We start from the raw sequence: 21,369 nt of genomic DNA, 5'->3' as shown, positions 1-21,369 counted from the left end.
GATCCGGGATCGTGACTAAAGCCTCAGGCTCATTAGCATAACGCAACGTTAACGATTTCTGAAAATCGCAAATAAAATGAAAATAATGCGCCTACTCTCAAGCTTAGCCTTTTCTTAACAACACTGTCATCTCAGATTTTCAAAATATGCTTTTGAACCATAGCAATTGACTAATTTGTGTAAGGGTATGCTAAGCTAGCTTAGCATTTTGAGTAGCATTTAGCACGCAACATTTTCACAAAAACCAGATAACCAAATAAATAAAATAATTTACCTTTGAAGAGCTTCGGATGTTTTCAATGAGGAGACTCTCAGTTACATACCAAATGCGCAGTTTTTCCTGAAAGCGTCTGTGTGTAGGAGAAATCGCTCCGTTTTGTACATCACATTTGGATACCGAAACGAACCGAAAATTCAGTCACCTACAACGTCAAACTTTTTCCGAATTAACTCCATAATATCGACCGAAACATGGCAAACGTTGTTTGGAATCAATCCTCAAGGTGTTTTTTCACATATCTCTTCATTGATATATCGTTCGTGGAAGCCTGCATTCTTGTCTAAATTCCATGGAAAAATACTTGCAGCTGACTTTTGCGCACCAATTTCGGCGCAGGACACCGGGCGGACACCTGGTAAATGTGGTCTCTTATGGTCAATCTTCCAATGATATGCCTACAAATACGTCACAATGCTGCAGACACCTTGGGGAAACGACAGAAAGGGCAGACTTACTCCTCTCGCATTCACAGCCATATAAGGAGACAATGGAAAACAGAGCCTCAAAAATCCTGCTCATTTCCTGGATGCCGTCTCATCTTGGTTTTGCCTGAAGCTCACGTTCTAGGGCACGCACAGAAAATATCTTTGCAGTTCTGGACACGTCAGAGTGTTTTCTTTCGAAAGCTATCAATTATATGCATAGTCGAGCATCTTTTTGTGACAAAATATCTTGTTTAAAACGGGAACGTTTTTCATCCAAAAATGAAATTGCGCCCCTAGAGTTTCAACAGGTTATGCTATTGGACTTGTTTATGTGTGGAGGTTAAATATTTTTACGAATATTTTTGCTTTCCCTGCGCCACCGTTTGGGCTGAAGGGGGGGGGGGTTCCTAGTTGGGAACCTGTAGCCCCATATGGTTTTAACTGACTTGCTTGGTTAAATAAAGGTAAAAAAAAAAAGATACTGTCTTGGCCTAATTCCAATGCTTCCACAGTGTACAGCAAATAAGGAAGTTATTGTAAACATAAAAGGTGAATGATGGGAGTTTTTCAGGCGGAGTTATAATGCTCATTCACATGTGCACAGTTTCACGACAGATCTGACATATAATGGAAAACATGAGTTTATCAAACTCAATATGTTTTTCTGAAATGGCGCATGCAGATATTGTTTAGCTTTAAATTTATGCAATGGTTATGAATGAGGCCCCTGGGCTTGTCGCTACATGACTGATGCTTCTCCCTCCCTGTACCATCAATGCTCCCTTTTCTCAAGCTTTCTGAACTGCCTCAACACCTGATCAGCTGTGGACGATCATCGCCTAGACCTGCCAGAACCCTACGTTTGTTTTTGTTTTGCATTAGTGTCTTAGAGATTCTCGATGTAATGACAAGTGCTATGTAAAATAATGATATTATTATTGTCCACAGAAATGCATGAAAGCATGGCTTTGGACTTGTTCTTGTAATTGCTACAAACGAATCAACCTTTGGGGTATGGCAAAGATAAATGTTCTCAAAACTGGAAGTTAGAATGCAACACAAACCTCTATCTTTACCAGAGCTCCTATGATCATGGTCTTCTCCAGGAAGTTCTCATTAAACTCTGGCGGGTGATCGTTGAGGTCCAGCACGGTCACAAATACCTCGGCCAGGCTGTACTTGCCCTCTACGTCCTCGGCTTTGACATAGAAATTATACTTGGACTTCACCTCCGCGTCCAGGCTGGCCCACGGCTGGGTGTAGATGATGCCTGATGCTGAATGAATCAGAAACCTGGGGAGGGGTAAGATATTGGGTGTTATTTCATTTATAAAATAATTGGCAACTGTCTTCTGGGTCATTATTTAATTATGGTTGAGGAACCTGATATAAACCACATTGAAAAAACAAATCAATTTCAAACTTAAAAAGATGGGAGCTGATATAAAATATTATGAATGTTTACAGTACATTACAATTACAATGTAACAAAGAATGTCAGCAGGGTAACTAATTTTAAATTGAAACAGCTAAGATTTTTGTAACAAACTAACTAACAGTATAAAGTAATCTGAAATGTAAATCATGAAACGTGTAATAACTTGAAATAAACTGGGAAAAATCGGAAAAATATATATATATATATGTACAGATATATACACTACATGACCAAAATGTATGTGAAAACCTGCTTGTCAAACATCTCATTCAGAAATCGTGGGCATTAATGTGGGGTTGGCCCCTATTTTGCTGCTATAACAGCCTACCCTCTTCTGGGAAGGCTTTCCACTAAGTGTTGAAACATTGCTGCAGGAACTTGCTTCCATCCATGCTGATGCTGGGCGAGTAGGCCTGGTTCGCAGTCTGCGTTCCATTTCATCCCAAAGATGTTCAATGAGGTGGAGGTCAGGGCTCTGTGCAAGTTCTTCCACACCGATCTCGATAAACCAATTTCTGTATCGACCTCGCTTTCTGTATAGGGGCATTGTTATGCTGAAACAGGAAAGGGCCTTCCCCAAACTTCCCCAGTTTGGGAAGGCGGTAGCTTTAAGATTTCCCTTCGCTGGAACTAAGGGGCCTAGCCTGAACCATGAAAAGCAGCCCCAAACCATAATTCTTCCTTCACCAAACTTTATAGTTGACACTATGAATTGGGGCAGGTAGCGTGCTCCTGGCATCCGCCAAACACAGATTAGTCCGTCGGACTGCCAGATGGTGAAGTCTGATTTATCACTCCAGAGAACGTGTTTCCACTCCTCCAGAGTCAAATGGCGGCGAGCTTTAAAACACTCCAGCCAAAACTTGCGCATGGTGATCTTAAGCTTTTCTGCAGCTGCTCGGCCATAGAAACCCATTTCATGATGCTCTTCGCGAACAGTTCTTGTGCTTCCAGATGCAGTTTCGAACTCAGTAATGAGTGTTGCAACCGAGGACAGATGATTTTTAGGGCGTTACAAGCTTGTGTGGACTACCACTTTGCGGCTGAGCGGTTGTTGTCCCTAGACGTTTCCACTTCACAATAACCATCACTTACATGACAGAAATGTAACAGTTGTAGACCTTACAGTTTAACCTCTTGGAACTCCCCATCCCGGATCCGGGATCGTGACTAAAGCCTCAGGCTCATTAGCATAACGCAACGTTAACGATTTCTGAAAATCGCAAATAAAATGAAAATAATGCGTCTGCTCTCAAGCTTAGCCTTTTCTTAACAACACTGTCATCTCAGATTTTCAAAATATGCTTTTGAACCATAGAAATTGACTAATTTGTGTAAGAGTAGGCAAAGCTAGCATAGCATTTTGAGTAGCATTTAGCACGCAACATTTTCACAAAAACCAGATAACCAAATAAATAAAATCATTTACCTTTGAAGAGCTTCGGATGTTTTCAATGAGGAGACTCTCAGTTACATACCAAATGCGCAGTTTTTCCTGAAAGAATCTTTGTGTAGGAGAAATCGCTCCGTTTTGTACATCACATTTGGCTACCGAAACGAAACCAAAAATTCAGTCACCAACAACGTCAAACTTTTTCCGAATTAACTCCATAATATCGACCGAAACATGGCAAACGTTGTTTGGAATCAATCCTCAAGGTGTTTTTTCACATATCTCTTCATTGATATGCAGTTCGTGGAAGCCTGCTTCCCCCTCAGAATCGCATGGAAAAATACCAGCAGCTGAAAAAGACGCACCAATTTCGACGGAGGACACCGGGCGGACACCTGGAAAATGTAGTCTCTTATGGTCAATCTTCTAATGATATGCCTACAAATACGTCACAATGCTGCAGACACCTTGGGGAAACGACAAAGGGCAGGCTCATTCCTCTCGCATTCACAGCCATATAAGGAGACAATGGAAAACGGAGCCTCAAAAATCCTGCTGATTTCCTGGATGCCGTTTCATCTTGGTTTTGCCTGTAGCTCACGTTCTAGGGCACGCACAGAGAATATCTTTGCAGTTCTGGAAACGTCAGAGTGTTTTCTTTCCAAAACTATCAATTATATGCATAGTCGAGCATCTTTTTGTGACAAAATATTGCGCTTAAAACGGGCACGTCTTTTTATCCAAAAATGAAATTGCGCCCCCATAGCATCAAGAGGTGAATGCACAATAAAGGAGGTATGTTCAACTATAAAAAGAGAATAATGGAAATGTAATGCCACTGCAATTATCCACAGCTTACAGTGAGATATCGACTTTAGCCCACTTTAGTCCTCACTCATAGAGAGCATCTCTGACAGCACCTTATTGTTTAACATACTGGTTGAATTTGAGTTGCCCTCAAAGTGAACCATTACTTTTAGTTCAGGTTCATTTGAGCTACCTTACATATATGATTTGTTTCATCATCATTGGTTCAGCATAACCACAAGTCTTAATGTTTTTGTATTTATTTATCTATGTATGAACACTCTTTTGGCAAAATCTTAGATGTTCCTATAATAAAATAACCCTCTACTTCGTTGTCATTTTCATACCAGACAAGGGCTATTTTGTGTGGTGAGCCTGGGCGTATTCTTCTCCGTATTGATAAATAGTTTACATCGCCCACTAATAATTTCATGTAAGGGGTTTATTCTGGTCAGCTGGATCCTCAACAACTAGTATATCTACTGAATCCCTGGCTCTTTATTGACAATCACTCCACGGATATATACAGTGCCTTGCGAAAGTATTCGGCCCCCTTGAACTTTGCGACCTTTTGCCACATTTCAGGCTTCAAACAAAGATATAAATCTGTATTTTTTTGTGAATAATCAACAACAAGTGGGACACAATTATGAAGTGGAATGACATTTATTGGATATTTAAACATTTTTGGGGCGTGCAAAATTATTCAGCCCCTTTACTTTCAGTGCAGCAAACTCTCTCCAGAAGTTCAGTGAGGATCTCTGAATGATCCAATGTTGACCTAAATGACTCATGATGATAAATACAATCCACCTGTGTGTAATCAAGTCTCCGTATAAATGCACCTGCACTGTGATAGTCTCAGAGGTCCGTTAAAAACGCAGAGAGCATCATGAAGAACAAGGAACACACCAGGCAGGTCCGAGATACTGTTGTGAAGAAGTTTAAAGCCGGATTTGGATACAAAAAGATTTCCCAAGCTTTAACCAAAAGGTGGCGCTACATCCCAAGGAGCACTGTGCAAGGAGCACTGTGCAAGCGATAATATTGAAATGGATGGAGTATCAGACCACTGCAAATCTACCAAGACCTGGCCGTCCCTCTAAACTTTCAGCTCATACAAGGAGAAGACTGATCAGAGATGCAGCCAAGAGGCCCATGATCACTCTGGATGAACTGCAGAGATCTACAGCTGAGGTGGGAGACTCTGTCCATAGGACAACAATCAGTCGTATATTGCACAAATCTGGCCTTTATGGAAGAGTGGCAAGAAGAAAGCCATTTCTTAAAGATATCCATAAAAAGTGTTGTTTAAAGTTTGCCACAAGCCACCTGGGAGACACACCAAACATGTGGAAGAAGGTGCTCTGGTCAGATGAAACCAAAATTGAACTTTTTGGCAACAATGCATAACGTTATGTTTGGCGTCAAAGCAACACAGCTCATCACCCTGAACACCCCATCCCCACTGTCAAACATGGTGGTGGCAACATCATGGTTTGGGCCTGCTGTTCTTCAGCAGGGACAGGGAAGATGGTTAAAATTGATAGGAAGATGGATGGAGCCAAATACACGACCATTCTGGAAGAAAACCTGATGGTGTCTGCAAAAGACCTGAGACTGGGACGGAGATCTGTCTTCCAACAAGACAATGATCCAAAACATAAAGCATAATCTACAATGGAAATTTTCAAAAATAAACATATCCAGGTGTTAGAATGGCCAAGTCAAAGTCCAGACCTGAATCCAATCGAGAATCTGTTGAAAGAACTGAAAACTGCTGTTCACAAATGCTCTCCATCCAACCTCACTGAGCTCAAGCTGTTTTGCAAGGAGGAATGTGAAAGAAATTCAGTCTCTCGATGTGCAAAACTGATAGAGACATACCCCAAGAGACTTACAGCTGTAATCGCAGCAAAAGGTGGCGCTACAAAGTATTAACTTAAAGGGGCTGAATAATTTTGCACGGCCAATTTTTCAGTTTTTGATTTATTAAAAAAGTTTGAAATATCCAATAAATGTCGTTCCACTTCATGATTGTGTCCCACTTGTTATTGATTCGTCACAAAAAAATGCAGTTTTATATCTTTGTGTTTGAAGCCTGAAATGTGGCAAAAGGTCGCAAAGTTCAAGGGGGCCGAATACTTTCGCAAGGCACTGCTGTATATATAATATATGAGAGAGAGACTACTCACAAGTCAGCCCCTGAGCCGTAGATTGAGTACTTGACTTCTCCCCAAAAGCCTGAATCTGGATCTGTTGCCTATGTGTGTGAGAGAGAGACAGAGAGAGAGACAAAGAACACAAAGCAAGACATCTATTTGATTAGACACCAATGTTTCTTGACAGATTATAACAATTAGCATTGAATTAAAATAAATATTCCCTCTGAGTTTCTATAATGATTTCTCAATTTGTTTCTTTCAATTCCATATCCTGAAAGGAATGAGTAGAAACAGTATTGACTCCTAAATCACCTAATCAAGGTAGACAATAACATGAGGTCACCTACACTGTAAAGCAAGGTTATTATAGTTTTGGAATGTTATATTTGTTTTTATTTCTATTCGTTTTTAGATTTCTATTTAGTTTCCGTTTGTTTTCAGAGGTTATTTAGTTGTTTTTATTTAGTTTAGTGTTGCATAAAAACATTTACATTTAGTTTTGTATTATATAGTTTCAGTGTTAGGGACAGAAAGTAGCCTCTGCATGGGAAGCGAGGAGCCATTTACAATATGTGTTGTAGGCCTATAATTTTTTGGGCATGCCTAACTGTGCGTGCCAAATAGCCTACACGGCAATCGGGCAAATGCTTTTGGCAACAAGCAGAAAAGGGTAAGTTGATCCATGGAGGCTAAAAGGACATGGTCAGAGTTTAATTCAATAAAAGAAAAGCTGTGAGTTGAAATTAAAGAGAAGGAGGGCCAGGTTTGGGAAAGATTTGGTGAAGTGGTAAAAGAGGACGATAGCAGTGCTGGCTGTGTTATGTCTGATGATTGTGAGGTGCTATACAAATTTGGCAGTCACAAGATTGGGACTTCAGGCACCTCAAGGGAACTGGAGCCTACTGTTCAGATGGGATAAATTGAAACTGAAATCTGGACACGGACTGTAGGTCTATAAACTTTCACATAGCTTTCATATTCTCCTGCAGAATTAAGCATTTATTGAAGTAAAATTATACACTAAATGTAGGCAAAATTGTGTATGATTTCTTTCTTTCAGTATCTTCAGACAATGTGAATGCGCAGTAGTTACCATCTGTAGAGGTTCTATCTTTATCAGTGTAATAAAAGCTGAAAGTATTTCAACCGCATAAAATATACATCCAAGCCAAACTGAAATCTTATCAGAAACACGTTGGTTGTTTTCACAGCTATCTATTTCCTGACAACAGGTCAAACTGATTTTGCATTTAAAATCTTTTTGTTGTTGTTTTTTTTTTGCATTTTCTCACCGGTCGCTAAACATCTTTGCTCCGCATAAGAATCAGAGATGACAGAGAACTTTACTGATGCCAACTAGATTGAAGCATTCATTCTATCAATTTATTACATTATTGTTGAGAAAGGGTTTCCTTAGTCTTCTAGGGAAACATATGACAGAAGAGAAGCTGCATGTATCAAGTTGACCAAAAAATTGTTTACCAAAATTATAAGCAGAAACATATCTAAATAAGGCCCAAGAAAGGCTGCAGCCTACAGAGCATGTTCTATATCAAGGGTTAGGGTCGTGTGCTGGTCTAAGATTTTCCCTTTATCACATATAGTCGGGTGGTTGCGGATGGGTTATTAGCAATTGGGTGCGGGTAAACAAACAGCTGACCTGCGCATCACTGAGTGTCAGCGATTGGGTGCAGAGTTATAGCGGAGTCAGGCGCAGGACACAGGTATTGAGTAACATAACGGAGTTTACTCAAAATATCAAGCAAAATTCCAAATAGGAACATACAAAAACACTAGCACATAACACCACTAACGACATAAACAATTGCGGACAGAACAGGAATGTATGCCAGAGGATAAATAGGGAATGTGATATGTAATAGAAACCAGGTGTGTGTGTAATACAGACAAAACAAAACGAAACTGAAACATGGATCGATGGTGACTAGAAAGCATTTTCAGGCTCCACAGGGGTGCGTGCTCAGCCCACTCCTGTGTTCCCTGTTCACCCATGATTGTGTGGCTACGTACGTCCCCAACTCAAGTTTGCTTACGACACTACAGTGGTAAGCCTGATTCCCAACAACGATGAGACAAGCTACAGAGAGGTGAGAGCCCTGGCGGAGTGGTGCTAAGAAAATAACCTCTCACCCACCGTCAACAAAATTAAGGAGCTGATCGTGGACTACAGGGGACGGCAGAGAGAGCACCTTCCCATCCACAAGGATGGGGCCGCAGTGGAGAGGGTAAAAAGTTTCAAGTTCATGTGCGTGCACATCACTGATGACCTGAAATGATCCCTTCACACAGACAGTGTGGTGAAGAAGGTGCAACAGTGCCTATTCAAACACAGGAGGCAGATGCAATTTGGCTTGGCCCGTAAGAACCTCATGAACTTCCACAGATGCACAATTGAGAGCATCCTGTCAGGCTGTATCACGACCTGTTAGGGCATTTGCAGGGCTCTCCAGAGGGTGGTGCTGTCAGGCCAACGCATCACCTGCTTGCACTGCCTGCCCTCCAGGACATCTATAGCCCCTGGTGTCACAGGAAGGGAAAGATCTTCAAGGACCTCAGCCACCTGAACCATGGCCTGTTCACTCCTCTTCCATGTAGAAGGCGATACAGATGCACCAAAGCTGGGACCGAGAGTCAGATTCTGGAGAATTAATAGCTTAATTCTCCAGGCCATCAGACTGTTAAACAGTCACCCCAATCCAATCTCTTCCCAGTGCCCTGCCCTGAAACTTAATCACTGTTACTAGCCAGCTGCAACCCGGGAACTCTACTCTGCACCTTAGAGGCCGCTGCCCTATGGACATAGAGTCTTTGAACACCGGTCATTTTAATCATGTTTATATACTGTTTAACTCACTTAATTTATATTTGTATTTGTATTCTAGTCATGGTGTATCCTATATAACTACTGCTGCAGTACACACCTTTTCTATTCCTATACTGTCCATACTGTCCATAAAGCACCATGATATATATATATACTGTGCCTTCAAAGTATTCATCCCTGGACTTTTTCCAAATTCTGTTAGGTTACAGCATTATTCTAAAATGTATTAAATTGCTTTTTTCCCCTCATCAATCTACACACAATAACACATAATGACAACGCAAAAATAGGTTATTTGAAATTTTTGCTAATTTATAAAAACCAACATCTGAAATTTCACATTACGTAAGTATTCTGGCCCTTTACTCTGTATTTTGTTGAAGCACCTTTTGCATCGACACTACAAGCTTGGCACACCTGTATTTGGGGAGTTTCACCCATTCTTCTCAGCAGGTCCTGTCAAGCTCTGTCAGGTTGAATGCAGAGCGTTGCTGCACAGCTATTTTCAGGTCTCTCCAGAGATGTTCGATCGGGTTCAAGTTCGAGCTCTGGCTGGGCTACTCAAAGACATTCAGACACTTGTCCCAAAGCCACTCCTGTGTTGTCTTGGTTGTGTGCTTCAGGTCTTTTTGCTGTTGGAAAGTGAACCTTAACCCCAGTCTGTGGTCCTTAGCACTCTGGAGCAGGTTTTCTTCAAGGATCTCTGTACTTTGCTCTGTTCATCATCCCCTCGATCCTGACTAGTCTCCCAGTCCCTGCCACTGAAAAACATCCCCACAGCATGATGCTGCCACTCCCAAGCTTCACCATAGGGATGGTGCCAGGTTTCCTCCAGACATGACACTTTGCATTCAGACCCAATAGTTTAATCTTGGTGACATCAGACCAGAGAATCTTGTTTCTCATGATCTGAAAGTCTTAGGTGGCATTTGGCAAACTCCAAGCGTGTTGTCATGTGCCTTTTACTTAGGAGTGGCTTGCATCTGGCCACTCTACCACAAAGGCCTGATTGGTGGAGTGCTGCGGAGTTAGTTGTCCTTCTGGAAGGTTCTCCCATCTCCACAGAGGAACTCTGGAGCCCTGTCAGAGTGATCATTTGGTTCTTGGTAACCTCCCTGACCAAGGCCCTTCTTCCCCGATTGCTCAGTTTGCCTGGCGGACACTAAGAAGAGTCTTGATGGTTCCAAACCCCTTACATATAAGAATGATGGAGGCCATTGTGTTCTTGAGGACCTTCAATGCTGCAGATATTTTTTGGTACCCTTCCGCAGATCTGTGCCTCAACTAAATGGTGTCTCGGAGATCAATGGACAATTCCTTTGACCTATGGCTTGGTTTTTGCTCTGACATGCACTGTCAACTGTGCAACCTTATATAGACAGGTGTGTGCCTTTCCAAAGCATGTCCAATCAATTGAATTTACCACAGGTGGACTCCAAGTTGTAGAAACATCAAGGATGATCAATGGAAATAGGATGCCTTTGAGTTCAATACAGGCTCATCGCAAAGGGTCTGAATACTTATGTAAATAAGGTATCTGTTTTTATGTTTTATACATTTGAAAACATTTCTATAATCATGTTTTCGCTTTGTCATTATGGGGTATTGTGTGTATATTGCTGAGGATTTGTACTTATTTAATCCATTTTAGATTAACTTCTTGCGTCGAGCAATCCCGGATCCGGGATTCTATTTATAGCCTCAAGCTCATTAGCATAACGCAACGTTAACTATTCATGAAAATCGCAAATGAAATGAAATGAATGTGCTAGCTCTCAAGTTTAGACTTTTCTTAACAACACTGTCATCTCAGATTTTCAGAATATGCTTTTGAACCATAGCAAAACAAGCATTTGTGTAAGAGTATTGATAGCTAGCGTAGCATTTAGCGTAGCATTTAGCGGGCAACATTTGCACAAAAAAACAGAAAAGGATTCAAATAAAATCATTTACCTTTGAAGAACTTTGGATGTTTTCAATGAGGAGACTCAGTTCCATAGCAAATGTTCAGTTTTTCCTGAAAGATTCTTTGTGTAGGAGAAATCGCTCCGTTTTTATACATCACGTTTGGGTACCAAAAAAAAACGAAAATTCAGTCATCAAAACGGCGAACTGTTTTCCAAATTAACTCCATAATATCGACTGAAACATGGCAAACGCTGTTTAGAATCAATCCTCAATATGTTTTCACATATCTCTTCATTGATATATCGTTCGTGGTAGTCTACTTTCTCCGGTGAATCGCTTGGAAAAAGACGTACAGTTGAAGATGACGCACCAATTTCGACAGAGGACACTGGCGGACACCTGGCAAATATAGTCTCTTATGGTCAATCTTCCAATGATATGCCTACAAATACGTCACAATGCTGCAGACACCTTGGGGAAACAATAGATTGGGCAGGCTCATTCCTTGCGCATTCACAGCCATATAAGGAGACAATGAAAAACAGAGCCTCAAAAATCCTGCTCATTTCCTGGTTGAAGTTTCATCTTGGTTTTGCCTGTAGCATCTGTTCTGGGGCACTCACAGACAATATCTTTGCAGTTCTGGAAACAGTGTTTCTTACCAAAGCTATCAATTTTATGCATAGTCGAGCATCTTTTTGTGACAAAATATTGCACTTAAAACCGGCACGTCTTTTTATCCAAAAATGAAATAGCGCCCCCATAGCATCAAGAGGTTTAAGGCTGTCAATTACCAAAATGTGGAAAAAGTCAAGGTGTCAGAATACATTCCAAGGCACTGTGTGTATTTATTTATATTACAGACTCTGACAGTGCTCGTTCTGATATTTCTTAGTTTCTTTATAAAAATGTTGGGATTATGATTATTATTGATTATTACTGCACTGTTGGAAAACACCTGCAAATCTGTGTACGAGACCAACAAACTTGGAACTGATTGGATCTGAGCCAGCCAGCTTGTGTGTTTGTTTCTCTTCAATCAAACAAGATTTTTTGGTTTATCTTCAAGAAGACTCTGCCTACCAGAGAGGTGGTCGTTCGGTTTCTCCAAGCCTGATGACAGTTATCCACAGACAGAGAATATTTTCTACACGAACACTTGGGATGCAGGGGAAGAAACCAGATCCAGCACCACAGGGCACAGTTTAGGATTAACAGCCATCCTTGCCTGCCAGATCTGCTGACACTGTAAACATGTCTCCTTTACCTCTTCCAGGAATTTCCACAGCTCACACGGGGCACTTAATGCCCTGCCAGGTGACCCTCGAAGACACAATCTTCGATGCAAGAAAGCTATATTTCTGAAGCACTGTGGTCGAGATGCTTGCTGAATTTTTCATGCGAGCATATTTCTGGGGTCCTGCTGCTCAACGGCTGTACTCTCTGATTTTCTGAAGTAGAAAATACTCTGTTTCCCTCATCAGTGTCTCCATCTCTGATTGAGCGAAACACACTTGAGTCCATCAGGCAAGTTGCTGCTAGGGTTGAAGTGAAGTTGTCTGTCAGAGGATTCAGTATGCATGCGAAGCACTCAAGCAGTGGCTTCTGGAGGACCTGTGCCAACTGTTTCCCAACAGTATTGTGCCTCAAGTTTGAGAAGGCACAGCAGCACATCAGACAGCGACTGGTTGTCAATTTGAAGTTGGATTGTGAATGGCTCCAGCAACTTCACAAGCTGTTCTAGTTTGGTACAGTCAATCACGCTCTGTGCTCGCCCTTGGATTTTTGCCCTGTTAGCTAGTGATAGTGATCCACAAGCTAGGCTTATTTGAAACAATGGCATCTACTGGCAGCATTTACCTGCCAGATTCCGCAGCTCGAAAAACAGCTTGAAAACACCATTAAAAAATGAAGAATTCATTCTGTAAGGGATTTCCTCCTCTTCTTCCGAAGAGGAGAGGCGAGAAGGATCGGAGGACCAATATGCAGCATGGTAAGTGTCCATGGTTCTTTTAATAAGAAATAGTTCACATGAACATGACTGAAATACAAAAACAATAAACGTGGAACGAACAAAACCCAAAACAGTACCTTGTGGTGAACAACACAGACACGGAAACAAACACCCGCAAACGAACAGTGAAACCCAGGCTACCTAAGTATGATTCCCAATCAGAGAAAACTAATGACACCTGCCTCTGATTGAGAACCATACTAGGCCGAAACATAGAAATCCCCAAATCATAGAAAAACAAACATAGACTGCCCACCCCAACTCACGCCCTGACCATACTAAATAATGACAAAACTACGGAAATAAAGGTCAGAACGTGACACATTTGATTTTTTTCCCAAAGTTTAGATGAAAAGAAACCTAAAACTAAACATAATTTGATGGGTTTTTTTGCTGTGTTTTGCCATAAAATATAATATTTTCGGTATAGTTAGATTTTTTAAAATGTTTTTTGTTTTTATTTCAGTTAACTAAATTGTTTTAGCAATTTTAGTTTTTATTTTAGTTTCAGTTTACTATAATAACCTTGCTATGAAGGGGGTTACCATGATTTTGACATTAGCTTATAGGCAGCTTGGTGGCAAGTAAAATTCAGTATTTGCTATTATACTGTAAAGAAAGTAAATGCTACTGTAATAGGAATGAATGAATGACATCTGTTGAGGGAAGCGGTTTGTATTTAACTTTTTTTACTGTAATTACAAGGGATTGGTGTAAGCAGGTTGGCTGTTAGGTAAGTTGTTTACAAACATGACAGCATATTAATATTTATCACTTGCTCTTCTAGAGGCCTTATTGCAAAGGCTTCTAAACTGACAGCAACTACAGAGTAAAATAGACAAATGCTCAACCATTTAAGGTTAAAGACTTCCTACCACTCCAATCTCTCCCCTAAACATTTCATAATAATAGTTAATTATATCTTGATGTGGGTTAAATTGGTATAGCATTCTCACTCACGGGTGAAACAAATATGACCTATTATGAGGCACGCCCTAAAATATGTTTATGAGCCAGAAACAACAATACCATGCACCAACTAGTGGTCAAAAGATTTTTGGCACTCCAAAAATACAGTACAGTACTGTATTCTGTGGGGTGGAATTACAATACCATTTGAAATACAGCAATTCTTTCTCCGGCCACAACATTTTCACACAACACACCATAATTGACAATATGCTGCAATAGAATGTTTCAGAGTACTTTACTACTGGCAATACAAAAAATTACAATAGAATTTACAGTTTTCCGTTACTGTGTATAAAGAAAAATAATTACTGACAAAAATCCGGTGTTTCAAAGTCAAACAATTTTGTTATATTTCCGTCATCTTGTGATGTATATATAGTGTAATACTGGAATGGAAACTTAAAATTATAACCTTGTGTGAGGTCTATACTTTTGTTTCAAAGTAGATTTGTTTAAGACTACCAAGAATCACTCTGTGTGACCCTGTAAAAGGTTATTAAAAAAGTGAAAATTCTGGACTGCTGCTGAGCATAAGAAACAAATCTGGGACTAATGTACAATGGCTTGCAAAAGTATTCACCTCCCTTGGCAGTTTTCCTATTTTGTTGCCTTATAACCTGGAATTAAAATAGATTTTTTGGGGGCTTGTATCATTTCATTTGCAAAACACGCCTACTACATTGAAGATGCAAAATATGTTTTAATGTGAAACAAACAAGAAATAAGACAATAAAACTGAAAACTTGAGAGTGCATAACTATTCACCCCCGCAAAGGCAATACTTTGTAGAGCCATCTTTTGCAGCAATTACAATTGTCTCTATAAGCGTGGCACATCTAGCCACTGGGATTTTTGCTCATTCTTCAAAGCAAAACTACTCCAGCTCCTTCAAGATAGATGGGTTCCACCAACATGCTTCACTGTGGGGATGAAGTGCTCGGGGTGATGAGAGGTGTTGGGTTTGTGCCAGACATAATGTTTTCCTTGATGGCCAAAAACCTCAATTTTAGTCTCATCTCACCAGAGTACCTTCTTCCATATGATTGAGGAGTCTCCCACATGCCTTTTGGCGAACACCATACATGTAGTCTTATTTTTTTCTTTAAGCAATGGCTTTTTTTGGCCACACTTCCATAAAGCCCAGCTCTGTGGAGTGTACGGCTTAAAAGTGGATCTATGGACAGACACTCCAATCTCCGCTGTGGAGCTTTGCAGCTCCTTCAGGGTAATCGTTGGTCTCTTTGTTGCCTCTCTGATTAATGCCCTGCTCACCTGATCCGTGAGTTTTGGCTGGCGGCCCTCTCTTGGCAGGTTTATTGTGGTCCCATAGTCTTTCAATTTTTTTTATAATGGATTTAATGGTGCTCTGTGGGATGATCAAAGTTTGGGATATTCTTTTATAACTCAACCCTGTACTTCTTCACAACTTTATCCCTGACCTGTTTGGAGAGCTCCCTTGGTTTTCATGGTGCCGCTTGCTTTGTGGTGCTCCTTGCTTAATGGTGTTGCAGACTCTGGAGCCTTTCAGAACAGGTGTGTGTATATATACTCAGATCATGTGACAGATCATGTGACACTTAGATTGCACACAGGTGGACTTTATTTAACTATTTATGAGACTTCTGAATGTAATTGGTTTCACCAGATCTTATTTAGGGGCTTCATAGCAAAGTAGGTGAATACATATCCACGCACCAGTTTTCTGGTTTTTCCTTTTTTAAATTTGAATTTGAATTTGAAAATTTAATTTAAAAATTTCACTTCACCAAATTTGAACTATTTTGTGTAAATTACATGAAATCCAAATAAAACTAAATCCAAAATTAAATTACAGGATGTAATGCAACAAAATAGGAAAAACGCCAAGTGGGATTAATACTTTTGTACGGCACTGTATTACACAACAAAATTAAAGTTAGAGCCATCTGGCAGTTTACCTCCCCTTGCTTTATCTACATGTTTTTACATATTATTCTCACCCAATAACTCTATATTTAGAGAATAGATGTCTCAATTCATAATTTTGTACAAATCTCCATGCCTCCGCCTCGAGTGAATGGCGCATGGGCTTTGGGATGTATTTTTAGGTGGGAAGGAATGGAAATGGGGTAAGACTTACGGTCACAGACACAACATTGGAGTTGCCGGGAGAGTTTTCTGGGATTCTGGCAATGTAGTAAACGGAGGAGAACTTGGGAGCATTGTCGTTGGTGTCGAGGAGATGTATGACGATGTCCGCCGTGGCGCTGAATCTTTCTGGTGTGTCCATCTCCACGGCAAGAAGCTGTGAGAATAAAATTGTCAGTCACACAAGTTTGGCAATCCCTTATTCATTCATACTTCATATGAAGAGGTATACAAAAAGTGACTTGCAAAAGTTTTCATCCCACTTGGAGTTTTTCCTATTTTTCTGCATTACAACCTGTAAATTAAATAGATTTTTATTTGGATTTCATGTAATGGACAAACACAAAATATTCCAAGTTGGTGAAATGAAATTAACAAAGAACAACGAAGGAGCTGCAAAGCTCCACAGTGGAGATTGGAGTATCTGTCCATAGGACCACTTTAAGCCGTACACTCCACAGACCTAGGCTTTATGGAAGTGTGGCCAGAAAAAAATCAATTTCTGAAAGAGAAAAATGAGAAAACACTTTTGGTGTTAGCCTGCTGAAATTAACTTCTTGGTACTACCCATCCCGTTAGCGGGATCATTTTCGTAAGCAACCGCTATTACAAAAAAAAATCATATTCATGAAAACACAAGTGCAATATTGCAAAACACAGCTTAGCCTTTTGTTAATCCACCTGTCGTCTCAGATTTTGAAATTATGCTTTACAGCGAAAGCAATCCAAGCATTTGTGTAAGTTTATCGATAGCATAGCATAACATCATGTACACTTAGCATCAGGAAGCTTGGTCACAAAAATCAGAAAAGCGATCAAATGAATCATTTCCCTTTGATGATCTTCGGATGTTTACACTCACGAGACTCCCAGTTACATAACAAATGTTCCATTTGTTCCATAAAGATGATTTCTATACCCAAAATACCGACGTTTGTTTGTCGCGTTATGTTCAGAAATCCACAGGAAAGAGAGGTCACGATAACGCAAATAATATCCATAATGTCCACAGAAACATGTCAAACGTTTTTTATAATCATTCCTCATGTTGTTTTTAAAATATGTATTTGATAACATATCAACCGAGTGTGTAGGTTTTTCAATAACAGCGGGAGGAACAATGGCAGCTTTACTCAGTTGCGCAAAAACTCACTCTGAGAGCCCCCACCTAACCACTTACGCAATGTAATCCTTCACGCTCATTTTTCAAAATAAAAGCCTGAAACTTTGTCGAAAGACTGTTGACACCTTAGGGAAGCCATAGAAAATGCATCTGGTTGATATCCCTTTAAATGGAGGATAGGCTTGCATAGGAACAGAGAGGTTTCAAAATAAGAGGCACTTCCTGATTGGATTTTCCTCAGGCTTACACCTGTAATATCAGTTATGTTATACTCACAGACAACATTTTTACAGTTTTGGAAACTTTAGAGTGTTTTCTATCCTAATCTGACAATTATATGCATATTCTAGTTTCTGGGGCTGGGAAATAGGCAGTTTCAAATGGGTATGTTTTTTAGCCAAAAACGAAAATACTGCCCCCTACACACAAAACACAAAGCATTAGTTTGTGCAGATAATGATAGTCTTCAGACCTCAGGTTACCACCACATAACAATGATTGCTTACTACCATATAACAATGGACTGTCAGATGAGCAACTGGGATTGCATTGATTTCATTGTGCCAGGCAAGCTTAATCAAGAACAGCTATCTTATGTATCTGCAAGATACTACTCCCAGGGCTGGTGCGATCCAATAGTGTCATTGTGGCCTTGAGCAAGAATCCCTAAACTATTACATGGGTAATGCTGCAAAATGCTCAACCACTAACTTCTTGGTTACAGGGGGCAGTATTTTCACGTCCGGATGAAATGCATGCCCAAATTCAACTGCCTGCTACTCATCCCCAGAGGATTGGATATGCATATTATTAGTTGATTTGGATAGAAAACACTCTGTTACCAGTAAATTCCGTTGATATATATCCAAAATGTCAATTTTTTTGGCGCGTTTGATCCAGAAAAACAATGGTTGTTGAGCAAGTTTACTGGTAACTTTTGAGATATTTTATAGTCACGTTGAGCAAGTTGGAACCATTGTTTTTCTGGATCAAACGCGCCAAATAAATGGACATTTTGGATATATATCAACGGAATTAATCGAACAAAAGGACCATTTGTTATGTTTATGGGCCATATTGGAGTGCCAAAAAAAGAAGCTCATCAAAGGTAAAGCATGAATTATATTTTTATTTCTGCGTTTTGTGTCGCGCCTGCAGGGTTGAAATATGCTTTTTCTCTGTTTACAGAGGTGCTATCCTCAGATAATAGCATCGTTTGCTTTCGCCTTTTTGTTGGCTGGATTCACAAGTGTAGCTTAAATTTTCTATCTCGCATGTGTGATTTAATGAAAGTTTGATTTTTATAGTAATTTATTTGAATTTGGCGCTCTGCATTTCCCCTGGCTTTTGGCCAGGTGGGACGCTATAGCGTCCTGCTTATCCCAGAGAGGTTTAAACAATGAACCTGATCAGTCTATGTCATGGAAAGAGCAGATGTTCTTAATGCTTTATATACTCAGTGTATGTCAGTAGTGTATTTGTTTATGTGTTAAATTACACTGAGCTAACTAGCTAACATTGAACCTATTTGGTTAACTTTAGCTAGCTATGACAATCAGGTTGTATTGCTAGTAATCTATGGATTGGGATTATAATTGATTGTTTAGCTGATTAGCTAGCTAGCTACATGTCTAAACAAAAGACCCCAAGTTAAAGCTTGCTCGTAACTAGCTAGATGACATTAGATGGTGTCGGGTTCACCTAGGGGTCATGATAAGGGTTGTACCAAAATGTTTGATGTATTAGAATAATTGATTAAACTTATGTTGTATTAATAGAAGGAGAGGGGTTTATAAGACCCCTCCCTCTTTACATTTATAAGGTCCTAGACTACTGTCACACTCTGATCTTAGTGATCTTAGTTATCTTTGTTTTCTTTTGGTCAGGTCAGGGTGTGACAAGGGAGGCATGTGTGTTTTTGGCTTGTCTAGGGTTTTTTCTACATCTATGGGGTTTTGGCATTGTCTAGGTAAATGTAGGTCTATGGTGGCCTGAATTGGTTCCCAATCAGTGACAGCTTTTTATCGTTGTCTCTGATTGGGGATTCTACTTAGGTTGTCATTATTGTCTATGTGTAGCTGCATGTTGGCACTCGTGTGAATTGCTTCATGTTAGTTTTGTTTCTTTGTTAGTTTGTTTAGTGTTTTTCCTTCATTTTCCTTATCACGCTGCACCTTGGTCTCATCAATATGACAAACATTTTTGGGGGGGAGGCACACGAGGCGATTGCATGAGTCAGGTCGGAGACTACTCCTCGTGCTTACTGTGGGGAGCGTGTTAATGATCAGGCACCATGTTGTGCGGTAGAGCGCACGGTGTCTCCAGTGAGCTATTCTAGCCCGGTGTGCTATATTCCAGCTCCTCACATTGGCCGGGCTAGAATGGGCATCCAGCCAGGAAAGAGGATGCCGGCTCAGCGCTCTTGGTCTCCAGTATACCTTCTTGGACCAGGATATCCTGCGCCGGCTCTGCGTACTGTGTATCCTGTGAGTCTGCACAGCCCAGTGCATCCTGTGCCAGCGCCCATTTGCAGGGCGGAAATAAACATCCAGCCAGGATGGGTTGCGTCAGCTCTACACTCCAGACGTCCAGTGCACCTCCACAGTCCAGTACATCCTGTTCCTGCCTCCCGCACTCGCCCTGAGGTGCGTGTCACCAGCCCGGTACCATCAGTGCCGGCAGCACGCACCAGGCCTACAATGCGACTAGGCAGTCCAGTAAGCCCTGTTCCTCCTCCCCGCACTCGCCCTGAGGTGCGTGTCCCCAGTGCGATACCACCAGTGCTGGCACCACGCACCAGGCCTCCAGTGCGCCTCCAAGTCCAGTACGCACTGTTCCTGCTCCTCGCACTCGCCCTGAGGTGCGTGACCCCAGCCTGGTACCAACAGTGCCGGCACCACGCACCAGGCCTACAGTGCACCTCGGCAGTCCAGAACGTCTGGCGACTGTACCCAGTCCAGAGTGTCCGGCGACAGTACCTGGTCCAGAGCGTCAGGCAACAGTACCCAGTCCAGAGCGTTGGGCGACAGTACCCAGTCCAGAGCTTCCGGTGATAGTTTACAGACCGGAACCTCCAACGACGGGCCACAGTCCGGAACCTCCAATGACGGTCCCCTGTCCGGGGCCTCCAGCGGCGGTCCCCAGTTCTGGGTCTCCAGCGATTGTCCGCAGTCCGGGGTCTCCAGCAACGGTCCCCAGTCCGGGGTCTCCAGCAACTGTCCCCAGTCCAGAACATCTGCCGATGATCCACGCAGCGAGGGTCCCCACCCCGGGGCCTACGGCGAGGATCCGCAGTCCAGAGCCTCCGACGATGATCCACGGGTCTGTGCTACAAGAGCGGACTCAGAGTAAAGAAGGGGGGCGGTGTCCAGAACCAGAGCCGTCACCGAGGTTAGATGCCCACCCAGACCCTCCCATATAGGCTTAGATTTTCGGCCGGGAGTCCGCACCTTTGGGGGGGTGGGGTATTGTCACGCCCTGACTTTAGTTATCTTTGTTTTCTTTATTATTTTGGTTAGGTCAGGGTGTGACAAGGGTGGTATGTGCCTTTTTGCTTGTCTAGGGTTTTTTGTATATCTATGGACTTTTGGTATTGTCTAGGTAAATGTAGGTCTATGGTGGTCTGAATTGGTTCCCAGTCAGAGACAGCTGTTTATGGTTGTCTCTGATTGGGGATTCTATTTAGGTGGCCATTTTCCATTTCGGTTTTGTTTTGTCTATATGTAGTTGCATGTCAGCACTCGTGTTTATAGCTTCACGTTCATTTTGTTATTTTGTTCGTTTGTTTAGTGTTCTTTGTTTTAATAAAGAAGAATATATTCATCTCACACTGCGCCTTGGTCTCATCGTTATGACGAACGTGACTAACAATA

General features: G+C 41.3%; 1 protein-coding gene across 2 annotated transcripts in view; it reads right to left on the bottom strand.

The window, feature by feature from the left end:
* LOC135523921 (cadherin-related family member 1-like) overlaps positions 1-21,369 on the bottom strand; it is a 223,499-nt gene that overhangs the window by 23,430 nt on the left and 178,700 nt on the right. For both annotated transcript variants that reach the window (XM_064950944.1, XM_064950943.1), the window contains 3 exons: positions 16,367-16,531; positions 6,539-6,606; positions 1,770-1,998 (listed from right to left, as the gene is read on the bottom strand). In XM_064950944.1, the coding sequence (XP_064807016.1) occupies positions 1,770-1,998; positions 6,539-6,606; positions 16,367-16,531 (462 nt within the window). The remainder of the gene's footprint in view (positions 1-1,769; positions 1,999-6,538; positions 6,607-16,366; positions 16,532-21,369) is intronic.

The sequence above is a fragment of the Oncorhynchus masou genome, chromosome 31, assembly GCF_036934945.1.
Source record: "Oncorhynchus masou masou isolate Uvic2021 chromosome 31, UVic_Omas_1.1, whole genome shotgun sequence".
Classification (NCBI taxonomy): domain Eukaryota; kingdom Metazoa; phylum Chordata; class Actinopteri; order Salmoniformes; family Salmonidae; genus Oncorhynchus; species Oncorhynchus masou.
Note: the sequence above shows the minus strand (reverse complement) of the source record. Positions and strands in the feature narration are given on the sequence as shown.